General features: G+C 38.5%; 1 protein-coding gene across 1 annotated transcript in view; it reads left to right on the top strand.

The window, feature by feature from the left end:
• Positions 1 to 22621, top strand: part of COL14A1 (collagen type XIV alpha 1 chain) — a 197424-nt gene that overhangs the window by 160480 nt on the left and 14323 nt on the right. Inside the window, exons 41-45 of the mRNA XM_040979368.1 lie at positions 1772 to 1825; positions 2312 to 2383; positions 9985 to 10020; positions 11030 to 11096; positions 14844 to 15032. Of these exons, the coding sequence (XP_040835302.1) occupies positions 1772 to 1825; positions 2312 to 2383; positions 9985 to 10020; positions 11030 to 11096; positions 14844 to 15032 (418 nt within the window). The remainder of the gene's footprint in view (positions 1 to 1771; positions 1826 to 2311; positions 2384 to 9984; positions 10021 to 11029; positions 11097 to 14843; positions 15033 to 22621) is intronic.

Genomic DNA, 22621 nt, shown 5'->3' with positions numbered 1-22621 from the left:
ATAAAATTATTTTTAATGTGGGCTGTGGATCCGTATTAATATTTTCATGTGGGAATAGTGAAAAGGAAACAAATGCCCACAGCTATTCATGTGATAAAGTCTCCCTGTTTGTGGGTGGCTTTTTTATGAGCTTTAAAAAAATGTGTTCATTTATCTTAAATGAATTTTTGTTATGCTGTTTTGAGTGTGTGCTATTTTAAATCTATTTCCTAATATTCATTCTGCATTCCTTAAAGTTTTTTTTTATTTTTATGAGGATGCTTAATCCACAAAGATACATTTTCTGAGATTAGCTGCTTGATATGCAAATTGTACATAGGACTTTTTGATAAATGCAAATGTATTTTTAATATATTGAAAATACTGTTTAAACATTACTTACAGTAAAATTGAGTCACAAAACTAGAATTCAGTACTAATGATTTTGCATAGCAAAATGGAGTCATAACAATTTTCACCACATCTGTTGCTGTTATGATAAAAAGCTTTCTCCATTGCTGCTTATCCTGAGATGAAGAGATGAGCTAAGGTGTGAATGCTGCCTTTGTAAGAGCTTACCTCCTTGCTCACAGAAGGCAGTCTCCTGCTATTGAGTGCTGTGTGCATGTGGAGACCACTGTGTTAGGCCTGCTAATCAAGCTCATGCTGCTATAAGAAAATGCCCGAGATTTGGTAATTCATCTACAAGACAAAATTATCACTGTGTGATTTTGGAAGTGGCGAAATCCAAGTCCGAGAGGTTGCATCTGTTGAGGACTTTCTTGCTGCAGTAACATGGCAGAAAATCTCACATGGCCAGAGACAGCAAGATACTTCCAATTTTCTTTTATAATAAGTCAGCTCCCATGATGACATGAATCCATCAGCTGGGAGAGGATGGTTTGAGTTGGTTCGAGCTGGGAAATGATTATTCCAGAAGGAGAAAACTCCTATGGTGAAAGATCTCTTTCTCTCTCTAGTAGAAGGTGATTGTTAAAACAGAATTTTTTTCAGTCTCTTACAAAAGTTATATTGAAAGACCTCTCATATATTAACTGCATTGAAAAAGCCGGTGTTCACAATTAACAATTATAGCCATTTAAAAGTGAGTTATTCTAGCTATTTCATATTTTAATGCTCACATTAAAATAACACACATATTTAACAATTTAGGAAGACTTTTTAAAGACAGCTTTTACTTTCTATCTGAAACAATTCCAACATGGAATGGGAAGCCAACATGTAGCTATTTGTAAGCCCAGGAACAGACATTCAACAAATCCATCCAAGTCCGGTCCCAGTCACTGTGGCAGGAAGCTCAGCGATTCTCCTGCAGCCTGTTCCTGAAGAGTTTCATGGTTTGAGATGCTGGACCACCCCTGATGTGGGATAGCTTTTGATAGTAAGGATTCCTTGCCCCAACCTCTCTCTCACACAGTTAAAGATACCAGTTCATCTTTCTGTCCAGTCATACATGACTAAGAATCAACTTCCTTCTCCTTTGCTATCCTAGATTCAATTAAAAAACACCTTTGGGAAACAAGTTCCTGTTCAAGTGTGTGAGTGGCATTTCTTACACCTAAAATTCTTACACTGGACAATTTCATGGAGCCAGCAGACACAAAAATCTTGCCAAGAACAATTATCACCAAGAGTTTAACAGCCTTGGATCCTTGGCCATGCAAACCAAGTGGCAGGACTTGTCCCCTCAAATACCAAAAGGAATTAGGAGAACCTGCTCAGAAGGCCAGGGAGGCCACTGCTTGGTTGACACACTGTTTCTTTTCCACAGGGCTTTCCTGGAAAGGATGGCTCATCTGGCCCTCCAGGACCACCAGGGCCAATTGTGAGTATTTCCAGAAATTGCTAGGTTGTACTTTGTTTTGAATCATTTCATTTCTTTGGGAAGATTGTTTTGGTTACAGGACTTTTCCTCAGCAGCCAAATTTGCTATAGTGCAATGATTCTTCACTTGCTGCAGAGCCTTCCCCAAAACTGCCAAGAAGAAATAATATGCTCAGTTTTTCTATCTCTGAGCCGCTTTTTTTCCCATAAGATCACCTGCATGGATCTGGATTCATCAGACACAGGAAGATCTTGAATTTGAAATAATTGTACCTAATAGGGTGCAGACTTAAAAAAACAAAAACAAACTTCCTTCCATGTTTGGTGGTTGGGAATAGGAAAGCTCCATCACTCCTGGAATCCTGGTGACAAAAGGGAAGAGTGTAGTGATGGTATTTGTTGTTGTTTTGTGAAAGCTGGGTGCCATTAACAAGAAGGAGAATGTGTGAGTCCTCAACTTTGTTCCACTTTCCTGCCTCTCTTGTAGGGCATTCCTGGAGCCCCCGGAGTCCCAGGAATCACTGGAAGTACAGGGCCACAAGGTGCCCTGGGGCCACCTGTAAGTATTGCAGCAGTAGCTGGTCAGAATGCATGTCAGTTACGGCTTTTCCTATGTGTTAAAGTTTATCAGCTTCTCTATTGGTGGCGTGTTTATTCAGTATTAAAGCATATGGGACTTCATGAAGGAAAGCAGAGAAGCTCTTGGGATGAAAATTAGCATAAGACTCTGTATACTGTGGCCTAACACAGTAATCAATCATGTGTTTGCTTATGCCGGTTTCATTGTTTGTGATGTTCTCTTTTTTAGCTGAGCAGATTCTAGAATTGGTTATACAAGCTGTGTCAATCAAGACTGACTGCCAAGAAAAGAACATACTGAGTGTGTGAAATTTATAATGGAAACGTTTTCTAAATTCTGCACCAAAAGACCAAATTATCCATTAAAATACACACTCACACATTAGTGACCCAAGGCATGAATGAAAACACAGCAAATGAGACCTGTCATCTATGTGTCTGAACTTTTAGTCCTGCAGGCTGCTGTTTAAATGTAGTCGTCAGGGGGGTCAGTGGTACAGGGCAGGGGGAAGATGAAAGAAAAACAAAGAATTTGTCTAGGCCTGTTGTACATCTGTACAATGGGGTGATCGTGTTACTTGAATTCAGAAGGCACAGTTAGCATCATTTGTCACTTGTGGGCTTCTTCTATATGTAAGTATTAATGGGCATTCTGATAGTACAGGTGATTCCTAAATTGATGCACGTAAAACTAAAAATAATTGAAAGAAGCAAAGGCATTACGACAGACATGCTGAGAATGTGTGGGAGAGTGAGATATGATGGATGAGCATAGAAGAGGGCAATTAATGACCTCTCCATTGCTGTTGAACCAATCAGTAAAATCTGAGTAGCTTATCACAGCATGAATTACTATCTGAAAGTTCTGTGGATCAGAAGGCTGGTTTGATCTCACTGTTTGGTGGCAGGGTGTGACTTGTTTTTTGTTTGGAGGCTTGAGAGAAGGGGGGTATTTACAATTACTGGTTTGTGCAAAGTCGGTGATGCTGTGTTTCTCTACCAGTTCTTCCACAGGCACACCCATCTCTGATTACAGCAATGGGTCGTGCTTTTAAAGACCTATGTGTTTATTTTCAGGCTTACCACATATTGGTGATAATCTCCTCCAAATCCTTCACATTTGCAAAAACCCTTTTGGGTGCAAGGAGAAAAACAACACGTCTACGGGTCCTGGGGATGGGGGCATTAATATTTGCAATGGGAAAGAACATTTTTTCTGCCTACCTCAGTAAAGATAAACACAGTATAAACATAGAAAATAGAAAGATTTCCTTGTTTTCTGTAGCTGCTGAGATAGGCTTGTTAATGTTTAACCTTGCAACTTTTTAAACTAAAACCAATACTTCCTTGGGGTGGGCTCTGTGACTTAGTGGGTTAAGCTTTGCCTGTGCTGCCAGCATCCTATATGCTGGCACTGGTTCAAGTTCTGGCTGCTTCAGTTCCCATCCAGCTCCCTGGGAGTGCATGGAAAATGAGCCAAGTCTTTGGGCCCCTGCACACACATGGGAGACCCAGAAGGAATTCCAGGCTTCTGGATTGGACCAATCCAGTGTTGGCCCTTGCGGCCGTTTGGGGAGTTAGCCAGTGGATGGAAGCTTCCTCTCTGTTTCTTCTCTCTCTTTACATCTGCCTTTCAAATAGATCTTAAAAACACAAACAAACAAAAATCTCTTCCATCCTTAGATTCTTCTCTAGGCTATTGTTCATAAGGCATGCACACATATACACAAAATATATGCAAAAAAATGCACCTTGATTCTATCAAATGTAGCCCAAATTGTGCATTTCAAACATATATTGTAATAAATAAGGCCATATAGTATTACTATATAACACTGTTTAATATTGCAATGCTATATAATGCCAGTCAGAACTTTACAAAACTGCATGCTCAATTCTAGCTACATTGTCACTGTTCAAAACACATTTACAGTTCCTCTTTTAAAATCAAATTAATATAGGGTTACCAAAAATAATATGATTGTTTCATTATTTGCTTCTAAGCTATTCTAAACTCTACTACTTCAGTCAGTTTTCCAGGATGTATTCTTGGAAGATAGAGCTCAAAAATGTCAATTTAGAGCAAAGGTTCTAAAAAGTATCAGTGGTTATGCAGGTTAACTTTGTGCAAGTCACAGGAGATTTAATATGCTAAAAGTCTTTGAGGTACCATAATGTAAAACAAGAAAATACAAAAAAACAAAACAATAAAAACCCCACCATGGTCTAAGTTCTTTGTATAATAAACATTTTTTTTTTTTTTTGGTGCAAGAAGTCACTTCGTTTTTTGGAATTTTACATGTATCACCTAGAATTAGATCTCATTAATTCAAAGTGAAGAAAGGGCAAGTCATGGGTTGAGCTTGATCTAAGACAGATGGAACGGGACGAGCTGAAGAAGGAACATGAGGCTACGGGAGAGTTCAAGGGGTCAAAATGCAGTACTTAGGGACTGAGGGAGACCAGGAGCACCTTGACTGAGTAACCACCTGCTTAGACACCTGGCTTTTTGTACCTCTGGATTATATTCTAAAAACAATACATACATGAATGGTAATACATTTCTTCACAAATAAAACATTTATTAATAACACTTTTGATTATAGATCAGCAGAAAAGGGCTCTTGAAGGTGTCCCAAGCTAGATAGCAGCCCTATCACAGACAAATATCATTGTGCTTTTGGCGCTGAGTGGGCACACCATGGTAGATTAGGGAATTTCCGAGCAGAAGCGACTCGTTCTCTGAGCTGTTCAGACATGACTTGTCCTTGTCTTTTGACTGACAGCTCTCAGATGCCTGCTGGCAGCCAGAACTGTGTGACTATTAGAGCACACTTGGTATCCTAGTATTCCTGCCTTGATTAATTTCCCATGAACGTCTGTCTAGGAAGGCAGGAGAAAAAGTGACCAAGAGGAACAGATTGCACCAGTGGAAACTGGCATGTGTTTGCTAAAGCCGGTGCCAACAATGCTTGTTTCATGCCCTCTCCCTTTGGCTGCTGACTCCTTGGGTAGAATCTGCCATGCTGTAGCTGATGTCCTAATTCCTGCCTGGGATTTAAGCACAGGCTTGAATGCAGTGCCATTTTCATTGCTGGGCAGATGCATAAAGAAGGCTGTGAAAGAAAAAGCCTCCTGCCGGCACACGGTGCCATCTTAATTTCCACTTGAGTAGATAGGAATGGTGTGATGTCACTTAAAGAGCGTTATGTTAGATGTCAGGATCCCTGGGTTCTACATGTGATAATCTAGACATGTTTCCACGATTGTGGAAAACTCTAGATGGAATGGGGTGCCATACCAGAAATTATAATAAAAGGCCGAAAGTATGAAATGCTTAAGGGAGAGACAAATTTGCCATGAAAGTGAGTATGGGTCAGAGAAGAGAAAAAGGGGCTGAAACAACCCTAAGTTGAAGGGGTGGAGTTGTGCAGTCACAGCTCGAGGAGGCCAGCTGTTCCGGGGATCTTGCAATAAGGTTTTTAAATTTTATTATTTTTTTTAAGTTTTGCTTTGTAAACATCAAGGGAGAGATGTCCAAGATATTGGAAGAAAAAAAAAAACCTTCCCCTGAGTTCTCCTGGTTGTGCCACTTAGCTGTTCGATAAAATCCACCACATGAGGAATCTCAGGCTCAGTTAGGCACATCGTCCCCAACTGCCAATGACTGCCACTGTCCTGTCACTTCATCTACCAGCTTTGCACTGTGTCTTCATGATCTAAATTTGAAAGATTTTCAAACAGGACAGTATAGCAAGTGCTAGATGGAAATATCAAAAGTGTATTGTTGGTACAGAAAGGAAAACATTTAGGATACAATGTCTTTTAAACTATGACTCAAGTTTAAAACCTAATTTTGAATTGCTAACACTAGTTTTGTGAGATGGTATGTTGCCTTGAACTTGTTCTGTTTCAATTAGGAAAAAAAAATCTTCATTGGAGTAGGAGACACTGGATGGCACATTTAACAGTCATCTCCCAGTAGAGTGGCATGGTCTCCAGGGTGTACAAGTTCTGAAGCCCACTCTTGGATTCAAATTCTACTGTTTTATTATGTGACTTTGGACAAGTGGTTTAACTTCTCTCTGCAACATTTTCTTAATCTGTAAAATATATTATCTCATTGTTGCAAGGAATATATGAGCCAATCTTGCAGGAGTTTTATGAAGTATCTTACAGGGCTGTTATAAAGGTTGATTTCGGTGTTACATCTGGCAGGTTGTTTAAGATACCATTTGGAAAACCTGTATTCCTTGTTAAAATACATGGTTCAAGTCCTGGCTACTCTGTTTCCAATTTAGTTTCATGCTAACACACACCCTGTGGATGGCTTAAGTACTTGAGAAGAAAGAACCAGATTGAGTTCCAGGCTCCTAGACTTACCCTGGCTCAGCCATTGCATTTTCAGAATATGGGCAGTGAATTAGCACATGAAACATGTCTCCTTGTCTCTCTTTTCTCTGAGCATGTAGGTAAAAATGAAAAATAATTTTTAAAAAGTTTTGATAAAAGGGAATCACTGGATTTAACAAGGCAGAAGCATCAAGGGCCATGCCTGATGTGTGGGGAAAGCAGCTTAATTAAATATTAACTTACTATTTTCAGGTTTTTTATTATATTAAAAATATGCAGTTTTTTTTTATTTCAGTGACTGATTTTTGGTTTTGTTTTGCATCCAGTACTTGAAAAGCAGTTCCTGTTAAGGACTGACTTAGTAGTATCAGGAGTAATGTTTATCTCTATTTGCACTCACCAGTGCACGTGACTGCCTCATTTGGTCCTTGTCCATTTATGGAGTCTAACAAATGAGGGAAGAGGGTGTGACCAGTACATTTAGTTCCAATGAGAATTTAGACTGGCAGAGGGAGAGTGCTATGTAAATCTTATTTTTGCAGAAATTTTTTTTGCAAGGTAAATTGTTTTGTTATTTTTTAAAAAATAGAATCAATAATTTTTCTAATGCTTTGGAGGCCCACTTCTTGAATATGTGTTAAATATTTTTTTTCTTTCTTTTCAATCAGTGTAGCTAAAAGAAGCACAAATTGGCTTGTTACCCAGAGTTGACCTGAAATCCATCTATCCATTCACACGTTTTTTGGAACGCCTGCCATGTCCCAGGCACAGCCTAGGGAGCTGGGCTACAGCAGCCCACAAATTTGATATAGACTTAGTCTAGTAGAACTTACTCTCTGTTCAAGTGAGAATCTTTCCCTTGTAAGACCAGCCTCTGCATTATTCATTATCTTGTTATCCCTGTTCCAACAGTGACCATATAATGGATGACGATGTGCTTTGGAAAGGACCCCCTAAGATTGTTTAATATATTGGCCTCATCTTAAAGCCATTTAAATGTGAACTTCCTTTTCAGATCACATTCCCTATATTTTTCCCTAAAATATTAGTATTAGGTTGAGTATTTCCAAATATACACAAATTGGAAAGAATTTTAAAGTTAGCACACATATACCTGACAACAAGATTCTGTCATCATGTGTATACACACGTGTGTGTTTTTAAACAAAAGTCTGGTTATGGTTTCATTTATAACCTGAAAAAATTACCATGAGTCACAAAAAGAATAGATTAGTGTGAGAAATCCTCCAAAAATTCATGCACAATATTATGAAGAAAATATGTACAAATGTCAAAGTTTCACTTCTGTATAAATATCTTTTAATTATGTATTCAACAAACGTTTTGAAGTATGTGTATACTTATAGTTGAAGACAGTTAATATTTTCATTTTATTAATGAAGCAAAAGGAAGCCTAAGGCTAAAGAAAGCAAATGGTAGTCTTAGTTTTATATTAAATATTTCAGTTCCATGTTGGAATTAATGTTTGGCTGTTTTAAGAAATTGGCTAGGTGGTTTGGAAAACATAAAATATAAGTTATGGTTCTCCATTTTAGGAACCTATTCCCCTATTAGAGAAAAAATCCACTCATTGATTTGAAGTTAAACATGTATAACAATAAAATTCAGCGTCAAATATTATATGCTCAAGGTACATACTTCATTACTGTTTCTCTGTTGGTATTTAATTAACAAAATATATCCTTAATACTGTAACATTTCCACATTTTTATATGCTGAGTAAACCAGTTCTGTAAGAATGAGAAATTATAATTTTGAAGGGTAGGTGAAGGGAAGTTCTAAGTTATAAAATAGTTTGAATGCCAGGAGTTTGACTCTGTCACATGAATGTCTGAGAACCACTGAGTGATCCTCAATAACGGAAAGGTTACCATCAGTGAGTAGTCATTGAGCTTTCTCGAGTGTATGGCAGTGGGATTGGAGGAAGAAGAGGGCAGTGGGTCTCAGAAGGGTAGACCGGCACGGGTACCTGAGATGTCAGTCACTGAGATGACAGTTGGAAGGTTGTTGCATGCAAGTGTCCTGATAGGAGATGGCAATGGTAGTACCTGGATTGGTGGAATAGAAGGGATGAATATGAAAGGAAATGAAAGGGAAATGAAAAAAAAACCAGAGAGATTGTGTGTATTAAGAACTTGAAGACTTGGAGGAGTAGCGAGGCAAAGGTGCTAGGAGTGTCTGCTTGTACCTATTCAAGAGAACTGTGTGCTTCTCTCCCCTTCCACCTCCATCATTGAAGACAAAGCAATCATAGATGCTCACCAGCAGTGGTAGCAATATTTATAAATCTGAAGTCAGAAAATGCTGGAAGTCATGATATTTTTTTTCCCTGGGTAGCCATTTTCTTACATTGTCATGGAATAAATCCAGAATTTTGAGTTTGGGTAACTGTTGACCGAATAGAAATTTGGGGGAACTCAGATTTTTGGTAGACATGTTGAGATTGTAGTAATTGATGACAGACTAGCAAATGGTATAACACATTCCATGTGCAAAGTTCATTCACTTTTTCTTGGAGTATTTACTATAAAGTTTTGTTTAATAATGAACTTTGTCCGAGTGGAAATAAAATATGAAATTCTTCTGAAGACGTTTTATGTCATGAATGTAATATTTATTAAACAGGCACTGCAAATGTCTTAAGTAAAATTTTTAAAGTAAGATTTGCCATGAAGCTAACAGTAGTGAACCCACATTATAAAATAATAATTCTGCTGAGTGTTCATGTAAGTATAAGTTCTTGAACTGAGAGAACTAGGGAGAGTGGTATGCTGTCATGCAGGATAGGCAGTTGAGTGAATTTTGGAATTTCAATGATTTCATCTCTTACTTGATTTCTTTGGGCTGTGAGAGCTTTTCTTTCTTTTACAAATATTCCTTTAAATTGAAATAATTTTTCAATGAGATATGTGAGATAAGGCACAAAGTAGTTGTAGAGCATGTTGAAGTGTGGCAAAAGATAAAGAACATATTCAGTAAAGAAATATGAGTTACACAACAATACAGCATGATTCTAATTTATCTGTATAAAAAGACTGTGAAGTGCTTAAAGGAGTTAATTTCTGTCTGGTTATGGGTGTTTTATGCCTGTTGTGGAGTAACTATTTCTGTTGCAGAATTGCTACAACTAAGAAAAAGGTCTTAGTAAAATAAGATGCATGATTCTCTCAGCTCTGTAAAGTAATGTGATGATTTTATCATTTCTAGGGTGTCCCTGGGCCAAAAGGAGAGCGAGGAGAGCGAGTAAGTGTCCTGCGGGTCTGGTCATTGACTGCAGTTGGTTGCACACAGTCCAATGCAAAGGCCAGCGAACGGCTAATCATTTACTGCCATAGTTATTCATTGACATTTTGCCGTTCCTCATCTTCCTCCTGCCTTATTGAATGTGAGCACATTTCTCAGTGCAAAATGCTGTATGGGCTTGAAGTCAGAAGAGCTGGTTTCTATTTTCTATTGCTTTTCTGCTACTGTCCACTCCATGGCGCTAGACTTGGCTTCTTAAGGACAAAGCGAGGAGAACTGAACCAATCCAATTCACAAAGTGAATTTGAGAAGGCGATTGTATGGAGGTGAGGGCAACAAAGTTCAAACTCTTACCAAATGCCAAACAGTAGGATGGGAGTCATGTTTTTCCTGGTGGCCCCCTCATGCCACCCAGGAAGTCCATGACAGGAACAGAATGACCGAATTGACCTCCAAATTACAGTTAGTTTATTTTGGAGCCTTTTGTATCCTTTAAGAAGTGGTACAGCTGCTAACAAAAGTGTGTTATTGGCTGTAATACAAGCAGCACGTTTTCTAGGCTCATTGGGTTACCTCTGTTAAACCTAGGGCAATGAATTGCACACTGTTCAGCTATAAAAAATGGATTTAACATCTTTCCTGAGTTGTGATTGCTATTAAGTGAGCCACTGCTTGAGAAAGTGTTAAATTTTATAAGCTCCAAAGAGTTATAAACGAAGTATAAAATATATATGAGTTGGTTTCAAAACTATTACTTTTTTCAGAATTTAGGACTAGAAATCCATACACTTTTTTTTTTCATCTGAATAAGACCCTTGAGAATCTCAAGCTATGACTGTTTAATTGCCTACTTTTCTGCATGCAACATGGTGGTCCCTTCTGTCTGCTGTGAGGATTTAAATAGCTCGGATGGGTTCCATGGGTCCAAGTCAGAGCCACACCCCAGAAGTCTGGCTATGTGGCCAGGCCTGTGGAGAATCAGGAATGTGTGTTCTATCTTCTCATCCAGGGTGACCTGCAGTCTCAAGCCATGGTGAGAGCAGTGGCACGTCAAGTATGTGAACAGCTCATCCAGAGTAAGTGCACTGTGGCTGTGCTGCTTGGTTCCCTTACTTGTCCCAATGGGAGTTTGCCTTTCCCATGAGTATAGAATTAAGGTCCCTTAAGCTTTGTCTTAATGTGAATGTGTAACCTTGATGATTACCCGTTGCTAACCCATCAAAGGACCGTTGCATTTTATTCTATAGCTTGCCACTAATGGTACAGAAACTAGATTCCTGTGTCACCTTAGAATTGTCAGTTTACCTATGTAGATTTAACCTGCCTGACCAGACCACACCTTCTCTTTTCCCCCCTCTCCAAATAATTTTCTCAAATGATGTGCACTTGGGTGTTTCTAGACTATGTCTTCAGAAAGTACCTTCAAAAACGACACATGACATTGATGTCTATCAACTTGCAAGATTTTCAATTTTTTCAAATAGTTGTAGATTTAAATATATATAGGATCTCTCTGTATATAAAATATATATATCCAATTCTCCAATGTATATATTGTATGTATGTTGCACAATATATATATATACATATATATATACACAATATATATACTGGAGAGAGAGGCAAAGAGACAGAATTACCATCTGCCAGCTCACCAAGAAATGACTAAAAGGACCAGAGGGCAGAAGCCAGAAGCTGGAAACCCAATGCAGGCTTTCCATATGGAAGTATCCAAGTCATTCCTGCTGCAATCTGGATATTAGTACAAAGCTGGAATGAAGCGCCAGAGCTAGGACACAAACCCAGGTACGCATATTGGGTTCAAGCATTCCTATCAGTGGCTTAACAGCTGGGCCTATCTTCTTTTAAAATCCATTTTACATCTATTTTGTTTTAGTCTATAGTCCTTTCATTTATTCTTTAGACTTTATGAGAAAATACATATATTCTCACATATGTTGGCACAGTCTTGATGTGAAGTCTGATAAAACACATGACACTTGGATTTTGTATCAAAAATGATATTGGAGCACACTAGATATGGTGACTGTCCCTTTTCTCCATTTTAATCTTGAACGTTTTAACACCATTGTGCTTAGATGACTGATTCCTGGTCATCTGCTTACATGCGCTCCATTTTGAATGTTTTCTGCCTGTGTTACTATGTGTTTGTTCTCAACAATCTAACCTGGAGTTTTCTCTCGTGAGTTTTCTTTTTTTCAAATAAAGTTCAGTTTGAAGATCTATAGCGAGGTAGAAATGAAATATTCCTCTCAAACCTATCCAGCCCTGGCCCAGCTCTGTTGTCCACTCCTCCAGCCCACGTGCCCTCTCCAAAGCTGATGAGGGCTGATTCTACCTGGATAGCCACCTTTTCAGCTTCAGGCTTGTATTTATTTCCACAAAGGAAGGAAGGGAATTAGTTCAGGGGATGGCACTGTGGATTGGACTCAAAATTCGAATCACTGATCTAAAGTTAAATCTGAATGTCACCCTTAAGATAGTCTCAGGGAAAACCAAATACAAACCTCCTGTCATCACACAACAGTGGTAATGTCCCCTGTCATTTTATTTTACATTATGTGTGTTGCCCAAATGAAATGTAAGTATTGGGGATAATTAGTCACTTAAAAGGTACTAATTAATTTCAAAATAGAATCTATAAATATAGAATGAGTTATAACAGGGAAATTGAACATTGGTCTTTTTGTAGTATAATTCATGCAAACCTGGCCCGTATCTTGGATTATTTTATAGGTTTCTCATTTCAAGTGCACTGTGCAAATAAATGGATTATTATTTTAAGAGAATATAAGGGTTAAATCTTCTGACACGTGGACATCAACAGCAGGAAGATTTAATATTTTCCTAGTGTACTATAGAATGTAAAACTTGAGTATAATTATTTAAAACATGCCTAAAAATCGATACTCACAGTTGAGTTTTTCCTCTTAAGAATTCTCAGGTTCCTGTAACTGACTTCTTGGAGGTAGAATGAGGAAGTAAGACAATAAATCTCAAATTTTTAGAATAGGGAAGAAAGTGGAAAAGACTGCATCCAATCCAGTAAGAGGTTGTATTCACACACCTCAACCATGTTTCCCATGCTTGCTTTGTGTTTCTCCATGCTTCTTACTTTGTTCTTTGGGCAGTCCCTCAGGACTTGATTAATTGGCTAGTCTATGACTTTCTTACAAGCTCAGTCATCTGGTTTTCAGAGAAATTAGAGGAAAAAGGGCTGATGGAAAACGGCAAGATCAAAGTGCTGACTGCTTGGAGAATGATAAAAGACAAAAGAGAAAGTGTAAAGCAGTTTCAGAAATGTTTTACCTGCCAAAGAAAGTCATGAACATGGCTGCTTATGGCTTCAAGACCTTAGGAGGGGATCCTACTTTATCATATTCTAATGTTTAAGAATGCAGTGAAAGGGCCCGGCGCGGTGGCACAAGTGGTTAAGGTCCTCGCCTTACACACCCGGGATCCCATATGGGCACCGGTTCTATCCCAGTAGCCCCGCTTCCCATCCAGCTCCCTGCCTGTGGCCCAGGACAGCAGTCGAGGACGGCCCAAAGCTTTGGGACCCTGCACCTGTGCGAGAGACCCGGAAGAGGCTCCTGGCTTCGGATTGGCATAGTATCGGCCCGTTGTGCTCACTTGGGGAGTGAATCATTGGACGGAAGATCTTCCTCTCTGTCTCTCCTCTCTGTATATCTGCCTTTCCAATAAAAAAAATGATAAAAATAAAAATCTTAAAAAAAAAAGAATGCAGTGAAAATATATTCTGGAAATGGTTTCTCAAAATATGGCTGCCATTTTGCTTTGATTTTTTTAAAATAAATTTAAAGCAAGAAAAAGTGTTCATCTGTCTATGGGTTCATTCCCCAAATGCCTACTGCAACCAGAACTGGGCCAAGTTCAAAGTGATGAGCCAGGAACTCAGTCTGCCATGTGAATGACATGAGCATAATCATGTAAGCCATTGGTGCTCCCTCCTCAGGCCTGTATTAGCAGGAAGCTGGAATGGGGGGCCAGAGGCAAGAATGAAACCCAAGCTTACTGATGATGTCAAATATGAGTATCTTAACTTGCAATTTAATTGCTAGGGAAAATGTCTGTACCTGTTTTTCATTTAAATATTTGCAAACATATAAATTAAATCATCTAGAAAATTCTATTGAGAAAAATATCCTGATGATGATGTTGGAAAAATGAGGCATCATAATATCAATTATTTTATAAATCTGTACTCCTAAATTATTAAAATACATTTTTTTCCAGGCATAATTGAGTTAATAGGTTATGGTATTGAGAACATTTTTTTTTCCAAAACTTTTGTGCAGCTGGGCCCCAAGTAAATGTTCCTAAAAGAAAAGCTTGGCAGCTGAGATGAGTTGAGATCGAGTACTTGTCTGGGGATTTGTGAGCAAGAGTGGGGAGCAGGCTCTATGACTTAGAGAAAAAAAAGAATTTGGGGAAAATTTCTAGAGAAGAGTGAAGTTGGGTCAAGGTTCAGTGGTCAGATAAATGTTAGGGGCAAAATAAAATATAGGACTTCTGCTGAATGGTGTTTATTGAGATGCTGACGTGGGTTGCAGAATTCCAAATACATGAGATGTGCTTTGAATACAATCCAGCAGCTAATGTTGTCCAAAGTAAAATGTAAAAAAAAAATGTGAAGTTGGAAATCAACATATTTCAGAGGGGCGTGTTTTTCCCTTGGTGGGTGACTGATGGAATTATCCAAAGCCTTAACAAATCATAACCCCCAGGGCTCCCATTTCATGACAGCTTTTTGAAGGCTATCTTTATGCTTCATGCCTCAGGTCACATGTCCAGGTACACAGCCATTCTCAACCAGATTCCCAGCCACTCCTCATCCATCCGGACCATCCAAGGACCTCCTGGGGAGCCTGGAAGACCAGGTTCACCTGGAACGCCTGGAGAACAGGGGCCACCGGGCTCACCAGGCTTTCCAGGAAGTGCAGGCATGCCGGGGACCCCAGGAGAGAGAGGTAAGCTGGGTCACTCCTCCAGCAGCGTTGCTCGAAAGGGGTGCTGTGAAACATTGCCTAGCCATAATGCTTTGTCTTCTCCACCAACAATTCTGTATCTAATCTACCCCCAAGGTAGAGAAAAGAACAGTGTTCAACATGTTTGACAAAATTGCATCTACTTACAGAACAGAGGGGAGTCAGAAACTTCCACACTCCGCACAAAGGCTTTTGGACTGATAGAAGAACATTCCCTCTAGACAGTCTAGTTCAGACAAAATTTTTCTTCCACATGGAAAAATTGGGCGATGAATTCCCACTCTGGGAAAACATGGCATCACATAGTGTGAGAGCTCATTTGGTATGTGGATTTGATATTTCTTTTGTGCAATGCTCATACTGAACAACAGTCCATGGCAGTTCTGAGAGGAGTCCTGAGTTTTATGGACATATGGTTCACATATCTGAGTGCAGAATATGTCAGCTCTAACCTTGGAATTCAAATACTGTTTGTGGTTCACTGTTCTATGATGCAGATGGATGGCTTGGAGTTTCCTGGGCTGGTGTTTTGTCTTCTCTGCTAGACTTTGACTGAAATAGAAATCCTATTTTCCCTTTTCTGTCACCATTCATGTGTCTTGGATAAGATGGTAAATCTTTGTTTTAAAATTTTCTTTTTAATAATGTTTACATAGTTGATTATGGTGGGAGGAGATGAGGATTTGGATTTTGCTGTCTGAATTTTGTCTGGTTTCTGTCATTAGCCTAAATCTCCAAATCTAGTGGATAAGAGATATGTGACGTTAGAGTTCCATATTAACCCTGAGGAAAGTGATGGGAAAAGGACAATTTTTTAAAAGTACTTTTAAAATCACAATTTCTAGAATACAGTTGTGGTCAAGTTAATTATTGCCTGTATACCTTTGGGTCATGTTACTTTTGTGAGATGGGTAGCATATAAAACCTGGGATACAAAGCATATATTATAAAAACAGTAATTTACGTTCATTCTTGATCCATATGCATTTCTGCCTCCATATTTGCATATGTATATTCTTTTCCCTGTTTGGAATTTTCCTTTTGTTGTTTGTCATACATGTTACTCTTAGTTCAAGTCTCAGATAACTCCTCTTTGAATTAATAGGAAGTCAGTAAATTATTTATGATCCAACTCTGCTTTTTTTCCTTTTGAATGATTTTTCCTATATTAGGGCACAGAGATTGACATCACTTTAAAGCAACATACCAAAGATCTAGCCAACCTGGAAGGTGGCCACTTATGTCAGCAGGGCACTCTGTGATCATGCTGGTGATGGAGAAATTGAGATTCAGGGGGGACAGAGCCAGCACCTGAGTCACTCCCAGCAAGTCATAAGTTGTCTTTGTTCTTTTTGGACGTGTCTGCCCTCTTTTTTGCCAGACCAAGTCTGTCTTGTTCTCAGAGACCGTTTGAATGATTAGTGCAGGGAAAATCACCTGGGAGTTCTCAAACAGTGGGCCAGAAAACCACTGCAAGCATGAATTTCCATGGTATAATTTTCTTAAATGCATAATGATGTGTATGTTCCTGGAGACTAGAGTAGACACATCTAAATCCTGTTTCATGAATATATAAGTAATTGAAAAAACTCTTGTGGAAACAGAATTAGAATGTGAGTTTGTTTTGCTGCAAAAACATTTAGAAAGCCATGCATAGTTTCATAATCATCATTTTCCACAAACTTTTTGAAGACCTTTCACACAGAAAGGATGAAACAAAGAAAGTCATAAGTGTCCTGGAAGCATGGGGACATGTGCTTTCAGTGACTAACAATTAGGGAATGTGGTGTCAAGACTGCTAAACTGGGGTTTATAGGCCACCATCCAATGAACTCTTTATTCCCAGGGAAATAGTTTAGTTACACCCAGGATTCATTACCAAAAGGTGGGTGGTGGTGTTTTGTTCTTAGCTTCATGAACCAAATTCTTTATCATAGGATAAAATAGGTAAATGTTTGTTACAAGCAAAAACAAAAAATTTAAAAGATATTTATTTGAAAGGCAGACAGAGTTAGAAAGGGAAACCAATAGGGAGAGGCAGAGTTAAAAAGGAAGAGAGAAGGAAAGAAAGGAGGAAGAGAGGGGGTGGAACAGACAGAGAGATTTTATCTGCTCATTAATTCCGTAGACAGCTTCAATGACCAGGCCAGACCCGGGAACCTGGACGGCCATCCAGTCTTCCATGTTAATTGGCAGGACCCAACTACTGGAGCCTACTTTTGATGCTTTTCCAGGTACATCAGCAGGGAGCTGAAGCAGAAGTGGAGAAGTCAGAACTTCAGCTGTGCTCATATGGGAAATTGTCATTGCAGACAGCAGGTTAGCTCACTGTATCCATATGCTAGCCCTCCAAACATTAGACTTTTAATCCAGAAGGTTCCTTAGTCATCCCTTACTTTTGTATAAAAGGATGTATAATGCTAATATCAAGATGAACAAGATGATCAAGGTTAGCCAATACCAGGATGAAATATAAAACCAGAGACAATGTTTGTACCCTCTGTATAGAATATGATCACTGGAATGTCATAAATAATCTTAAGAGGATTTTATTTATAATGAGTAAAATCAGGTATTACTCCTAGACAATGCAGAAAGTTAGGACAGAATGACAAAGAGAAATGTGGATGTTGAGGACCCTGGCAGCGGCCTTAGACAAACTTCAATTTTTCTGAGGCTTCCTATAAATCTCTCATGAATCTTTCTGAAAGAATGCATGACTCCATTTCATTTGGCTATTTTTCCATCAGCAGTACTGCCTTCTTTATTGAAAGCGGTTTTTTCCAGAACGTTTTTATAATGTGAACAAATTTTATTTATTTCACAAGATAGATTTTTCCACCCTTCCTTCTGTCTACATTCAGCACCTCTTCCTTATTTTCTTACTTTTACCTATTTTCACTTCACTTTGCACTCACAAACTACATTTAGTAAAGATATCAACGCATAGAAAGTATGAAAAAGTACTTTACTGGTCTCAGTAGGATAGACAGAGTCTGTAAACAGTAAAACCCAGGGTGTCCTTCTCAATTGTATAGATTACATCTTTTTTGTACTGTGTTATCATCAAAGATCAGTGAAAACATGTTTTTCTTTTGGAGACTGACTTATTTCACTAAGTGTAATGGTTTCAGATTGGATCTATTTAGTTGTAAAACATGAGATTTCCTTGTTTCTATGCCTGAAAAGTATTCTACAGTGTATAGATACCACATTTGATTTATTGAGTCATCAGTTGGTGGGTATCTGAGTTGATTCCATACCTTAGCTATTGATCATTGAGCTGTTATAAACATAGGAGTACAGATACTTCTGGCATGCTAATTTCATTTGTTTTGGATAAATTCCCAGATGTTGGATGGCTAGGCCATTTGGTAGACCTAGTTTCAGGTTTCTGAAGAATCTCGGTACATTCTTCCATAAAGGTTGCACTAGTTTACATTCCTACCAACAGTGGATTAGTGTGTATTCCTCCACACCCTCACCAATATTCACCACCGTCTGATATCTTGGTGAAGGCGAAACGTTCACCAAGGCTTTGTTTTTCTATAGCAACTGATCATTTTTTCATAGTCTGTTGGCCATTTGAATTTTCATTCTTTTAAAAGTATCTATGTCTTTTCTTCATTTCCTAACTGTATTTTTTTTTTTTTTGGTTGAGTCTATCCACTCTTTGTAGATTCTAACTATTAATCCTCTTTCAGCTGTGCAATTGGAACTTTTTCTCCCATTCTGTTGGCTGCCTCTTTACTTTGTTGACAGTTTTCTTGGCAGTGAAGAAGCTTCTTATAATCCCATTTATTTATTTTTGCTTAAATTGCCTACTTCTGGGAGTTTTTCCAAGAAGTCTTTGCCCATGCTTGTATTTGTGAAATGTCACTAGTCTCTTTCTCTAAGTATTTTTATGGTCATTGATTTAGATCCTTGATTGATTATAGATTTTTGTAAGAGTTATGTTTCGGATCATGATTGATACTTTTGCACATGTACATTGAATTCTCAGCACCATTCGTTGACCTTTTTGCTTTGGGTCGTTCTCCACTGCTTTCCCAGCCCACAACCAGGGAGCTGGATGGGAAGTGGGTTGGCTGGGGTTAGAACCGAGGCTCATGTGGGATCCCATTGTGTGCAAGGTGAGGACTCAAGCTGCTACGCTACCGTGCAGGGTCCTCAATTAAGTTTGTATGTGTTTTGCTGCCATCTTCATTTGTTTTCAAGAAGCTTCTGGTTTCCCTTTTGGTTACTTTGATGACCCACTGTTTGTGTGGTAGCGTGCTAGTCAGTCTTCACGTATTCACCTATTTTCTAATTTCTTGAGTTGCTGATTTCCAGCTGCTTTCCCTAATGGTCAGAAAAGAAATCTGGTGTGTTTTGGTTTTTGAATTTGCTTTATGCCTAGCCTGTTTTGTTTCCTAGAGTAGGTTCCGTGAACTAAAGAAAAGAGTGTGCCTTCTGTGTCTGTGGGATGAAGTGCTATATACTATGTATATATCCTGTGTGTCAGTTAAGACCATTTTGTCTCATGGATAGTTTAACGTGGTTTTCTTGGCTTTCTCTCTAGTCAATGTCTCCATTGATGATAGTGGAGTGTTGAAATCCTCTATTATTATTATATTGGAATTTATGTCTCCCTTTGTATTTTTTCACAGTTGTCTTCAATAGTCAGGTGCCCTGGCATTAGGTGCATATTTACTCAAATCTCTTCTTGTTGAATCAATTCCTTATTATATAATGCCATTGTTTATCTTCCAATGTTTTTTGCATTAAAATGTTTTGTCTGATTTTTTTCTTTCAGTTGATATGGAGTATCCTTCACATTTAGTTAGTATCTTTGTTGGTGAAGTGTCTCACTCAGCACATTTGTGTCTTTGTTGGTGAAGTGTGTCTCACTCAGCACATCTGTGTCTTTGTTGGGTGAGGTGTGTATCTTCTCATGTGCTCATATGGTGCTGACGCTCCCTTCAGCCCCACGAGTGTGTCTCAGTCATGAAGAGCAGAGATATCCCCAGGACCCACTACCCCTGAATGCCTTCCCAGCATACACTATCTCATCTCCCCTCAAGCCTCATGGGATATCAGGATATGTATGTGCTTCCAATTCCCAGATGCAGTTCATGTCCACTGCCAGGCCACTGTCCCAGAGTCAGTGGGGAACACAGAATTATCCTTTTGATAGAACCTGATAAGCTATACGCTTGTGAAGAAGCCAGGTGCATGCCAAGGCCACTGCAGCTGCTGAGCCTTCACTTGTCCCACACTGGCAGCTGTTCCCAGCAAGACCAGGTCTTCCCTTGCTCTGTATTCTGCCTGGATCCAGAATTAGTGTGGTCAGTGAAATTGTACACCAGGCAATGCAGCTGGTGACTCTGACCATGCAGTCTGCCCTCCCCTCTTTCTCGGTATCTGCTCTTTTTCCACAGTGTCTGTCACTTGAGTTTGGTGGTGAGCTCAGGCTTGCTGATGGCTACTGCTCTTGACAAGATCTGGCCTGGCATCCCATGGAGCATCCACTGCTTTTTTTTCACATCTTTGCCAAAAATGTGTCTAGCTTCTAGAAACCTAGTCCTTCATTCATTTCATATCCCAGAACAGCCTAGGTTAGTGTGGCTATCCCCTATTCAGTCATTTCTGGATTGTCCAGATATCTTAAACTTTTAAAAAGATGATAATACACAGTAAAGGTATATTTTAGATCATGACACAGTATATATGTAATATGTATTTTATAGTAAACATGTAATATGCATATGTAACTAAGGGAAAACAAGATACTGCCATTTCGTGCTGCTTTTCATTTTCCTGAAAGGGAGGATAAATAATTACTTCCATTTCAAAAACACTGTTCTGCCATTATACCTTTGATTAGTCATTTATGATAAAGGTGGAGTTAAAGTATATACATCTTAAGAAGCAGAAGAAAAAAATATTCTCTCTGTACTAGATATAGCATGATTTTCCACAACTTTCCTTCTTAGATATCAGAAGACTGTTACGTTCTCATTTAACCCATTTTACTTTAAAATTTCCACAATATGTTCTTTGCAAACTTATGTGGATGACAGGATTCTAATTAATTCTTGCAGAATACAATATAAAGAAAATTCTTAGAGATTCAGTGATTTCTTGTTGACCATAATGTTCAGGTTTTAGAAAAGTTTGCTATCTGAAGCTTTCTATCTAAAACTTGAACCCCAACTTATGCTCATCTCTATAATTACTGGTGTGTACATTTAAGAGATTTGACATGTGTAGCGTAACACTGAAATGCAGACCAATTTCTTACCTGCTTCCTATCACTGTTGGTTTATGTCACATGAATGTAGCCATGGGCTACTTCTTGGTCACCTCTTCCCATTAGACACTACCAAGTCTTCAGGTTAACTTCACATAATTTCAGAATTCAAGTCTAATGCTTAAGCATTGCTCAAGTTCTGTCTCTTCTGAGTTAAACTTGCTCTCAAACCATAGCATTCCAGCTTAGGTCCCCTTAGTAGTATTTCTAATTTTGGCCACTGCATATCATTCTTAGATGATTTGTTTCATCTTTACTCCATTTACAGTTCACACAATTAAGGTTCCTTATTTACAGGATAAGAACTAGAAATTATTTTGGTGTCATCATTGACTCCTTAAGCTTTCATGATTTTACTAAAATTATTGGATCAGACCCTGCCAATGTTTTTCATTTATATGTTGTGAATCCATAGCAGAGGGGATTCATGTCTAGTTGATCTTGTACATTAAGTGGGAAGTTATTTAATATTGAGTTTATATAAAGCCTTTGGCTTGGCAGTGTATTAGACAACACTGCTGTTTATGGATTTCACTTATTAAGCACCAAATGAATCTGCTAATTATTGTGTTTAGTCTTAACTTGCCTAATTAAAAGAGAAGACTTAATTAGAACAAAAAAGGAATACAAAACATTATTGTGTGTAAGACTTCAGAGATGGCAAGTGTGAAATGAATTAGGTACCAAGTAAGTTGTGTTGTCATGTGGACTTTGATAACATAGTGTGTTAGTGTTTCTTGGGCAGCTAGCACATGTCAGCTACCAAGTATGTCATGTAAATCTTTTAATAATGTGATGAGAGTAGGCTTCGTTCCCTTTTTCCTGTGTGGAAACTTGTTGCACTGAACATTAACTGTCCAAGGTCACATAATGGAACAAAAAGCAGTCTAGAATTCAAATCCAGATCTGTATAATTCCACAATATCTGTGCTTGCTCTAATCTGAATTGCTGCCCTCAGTCATTTGATGGGTGTGTCACAAAGGACAGACAAGGGCTGTGCACAAACTGAACTATTTTTTTTTTCTGGGTGATTCTTAACCAAATTTAAAGCATGTGGCTTGTTGAATTATCTAGAATGTTTGCAAGCTCCTTGTGTACTCCATCTTATTGTATTTTTGGATAGCCTTTGGATTTGGCAAGTGACCCAGTAAATCTGGGTGATCCACTGGATAAACATGAATGAGATAAAAACAGTTTCATTGGGTAAATTTGGTTGTATTAAAAATATTTTCCTTGTAATACATTTTGGCACTTGACCTTCTATGATTTTAACATGGA

The sequence above is a fragment of the Ochotona curzoniae genome, unplaced genomic scaffold (assembly GCF_017591425.1).
Source record: "Ochotona curzoniae isolate NIBS_2020 unplaced genomic scaffold, NIBS_Ocur_1.0 contig_3190, whole genome shotgun sequence".
NCBI classification, from domain to species: domain Eukaryota; kingdom Metazoa; phylum Chordata; class Mammalia; order Lagomorpha; family Ochotonidae; genus Ochotona; species Ochotona curzoniae.
Note: the sequence above shows the minus strand (reverse complement) of the source record. Positions and strands in the feature narration are given on the sequence as shown.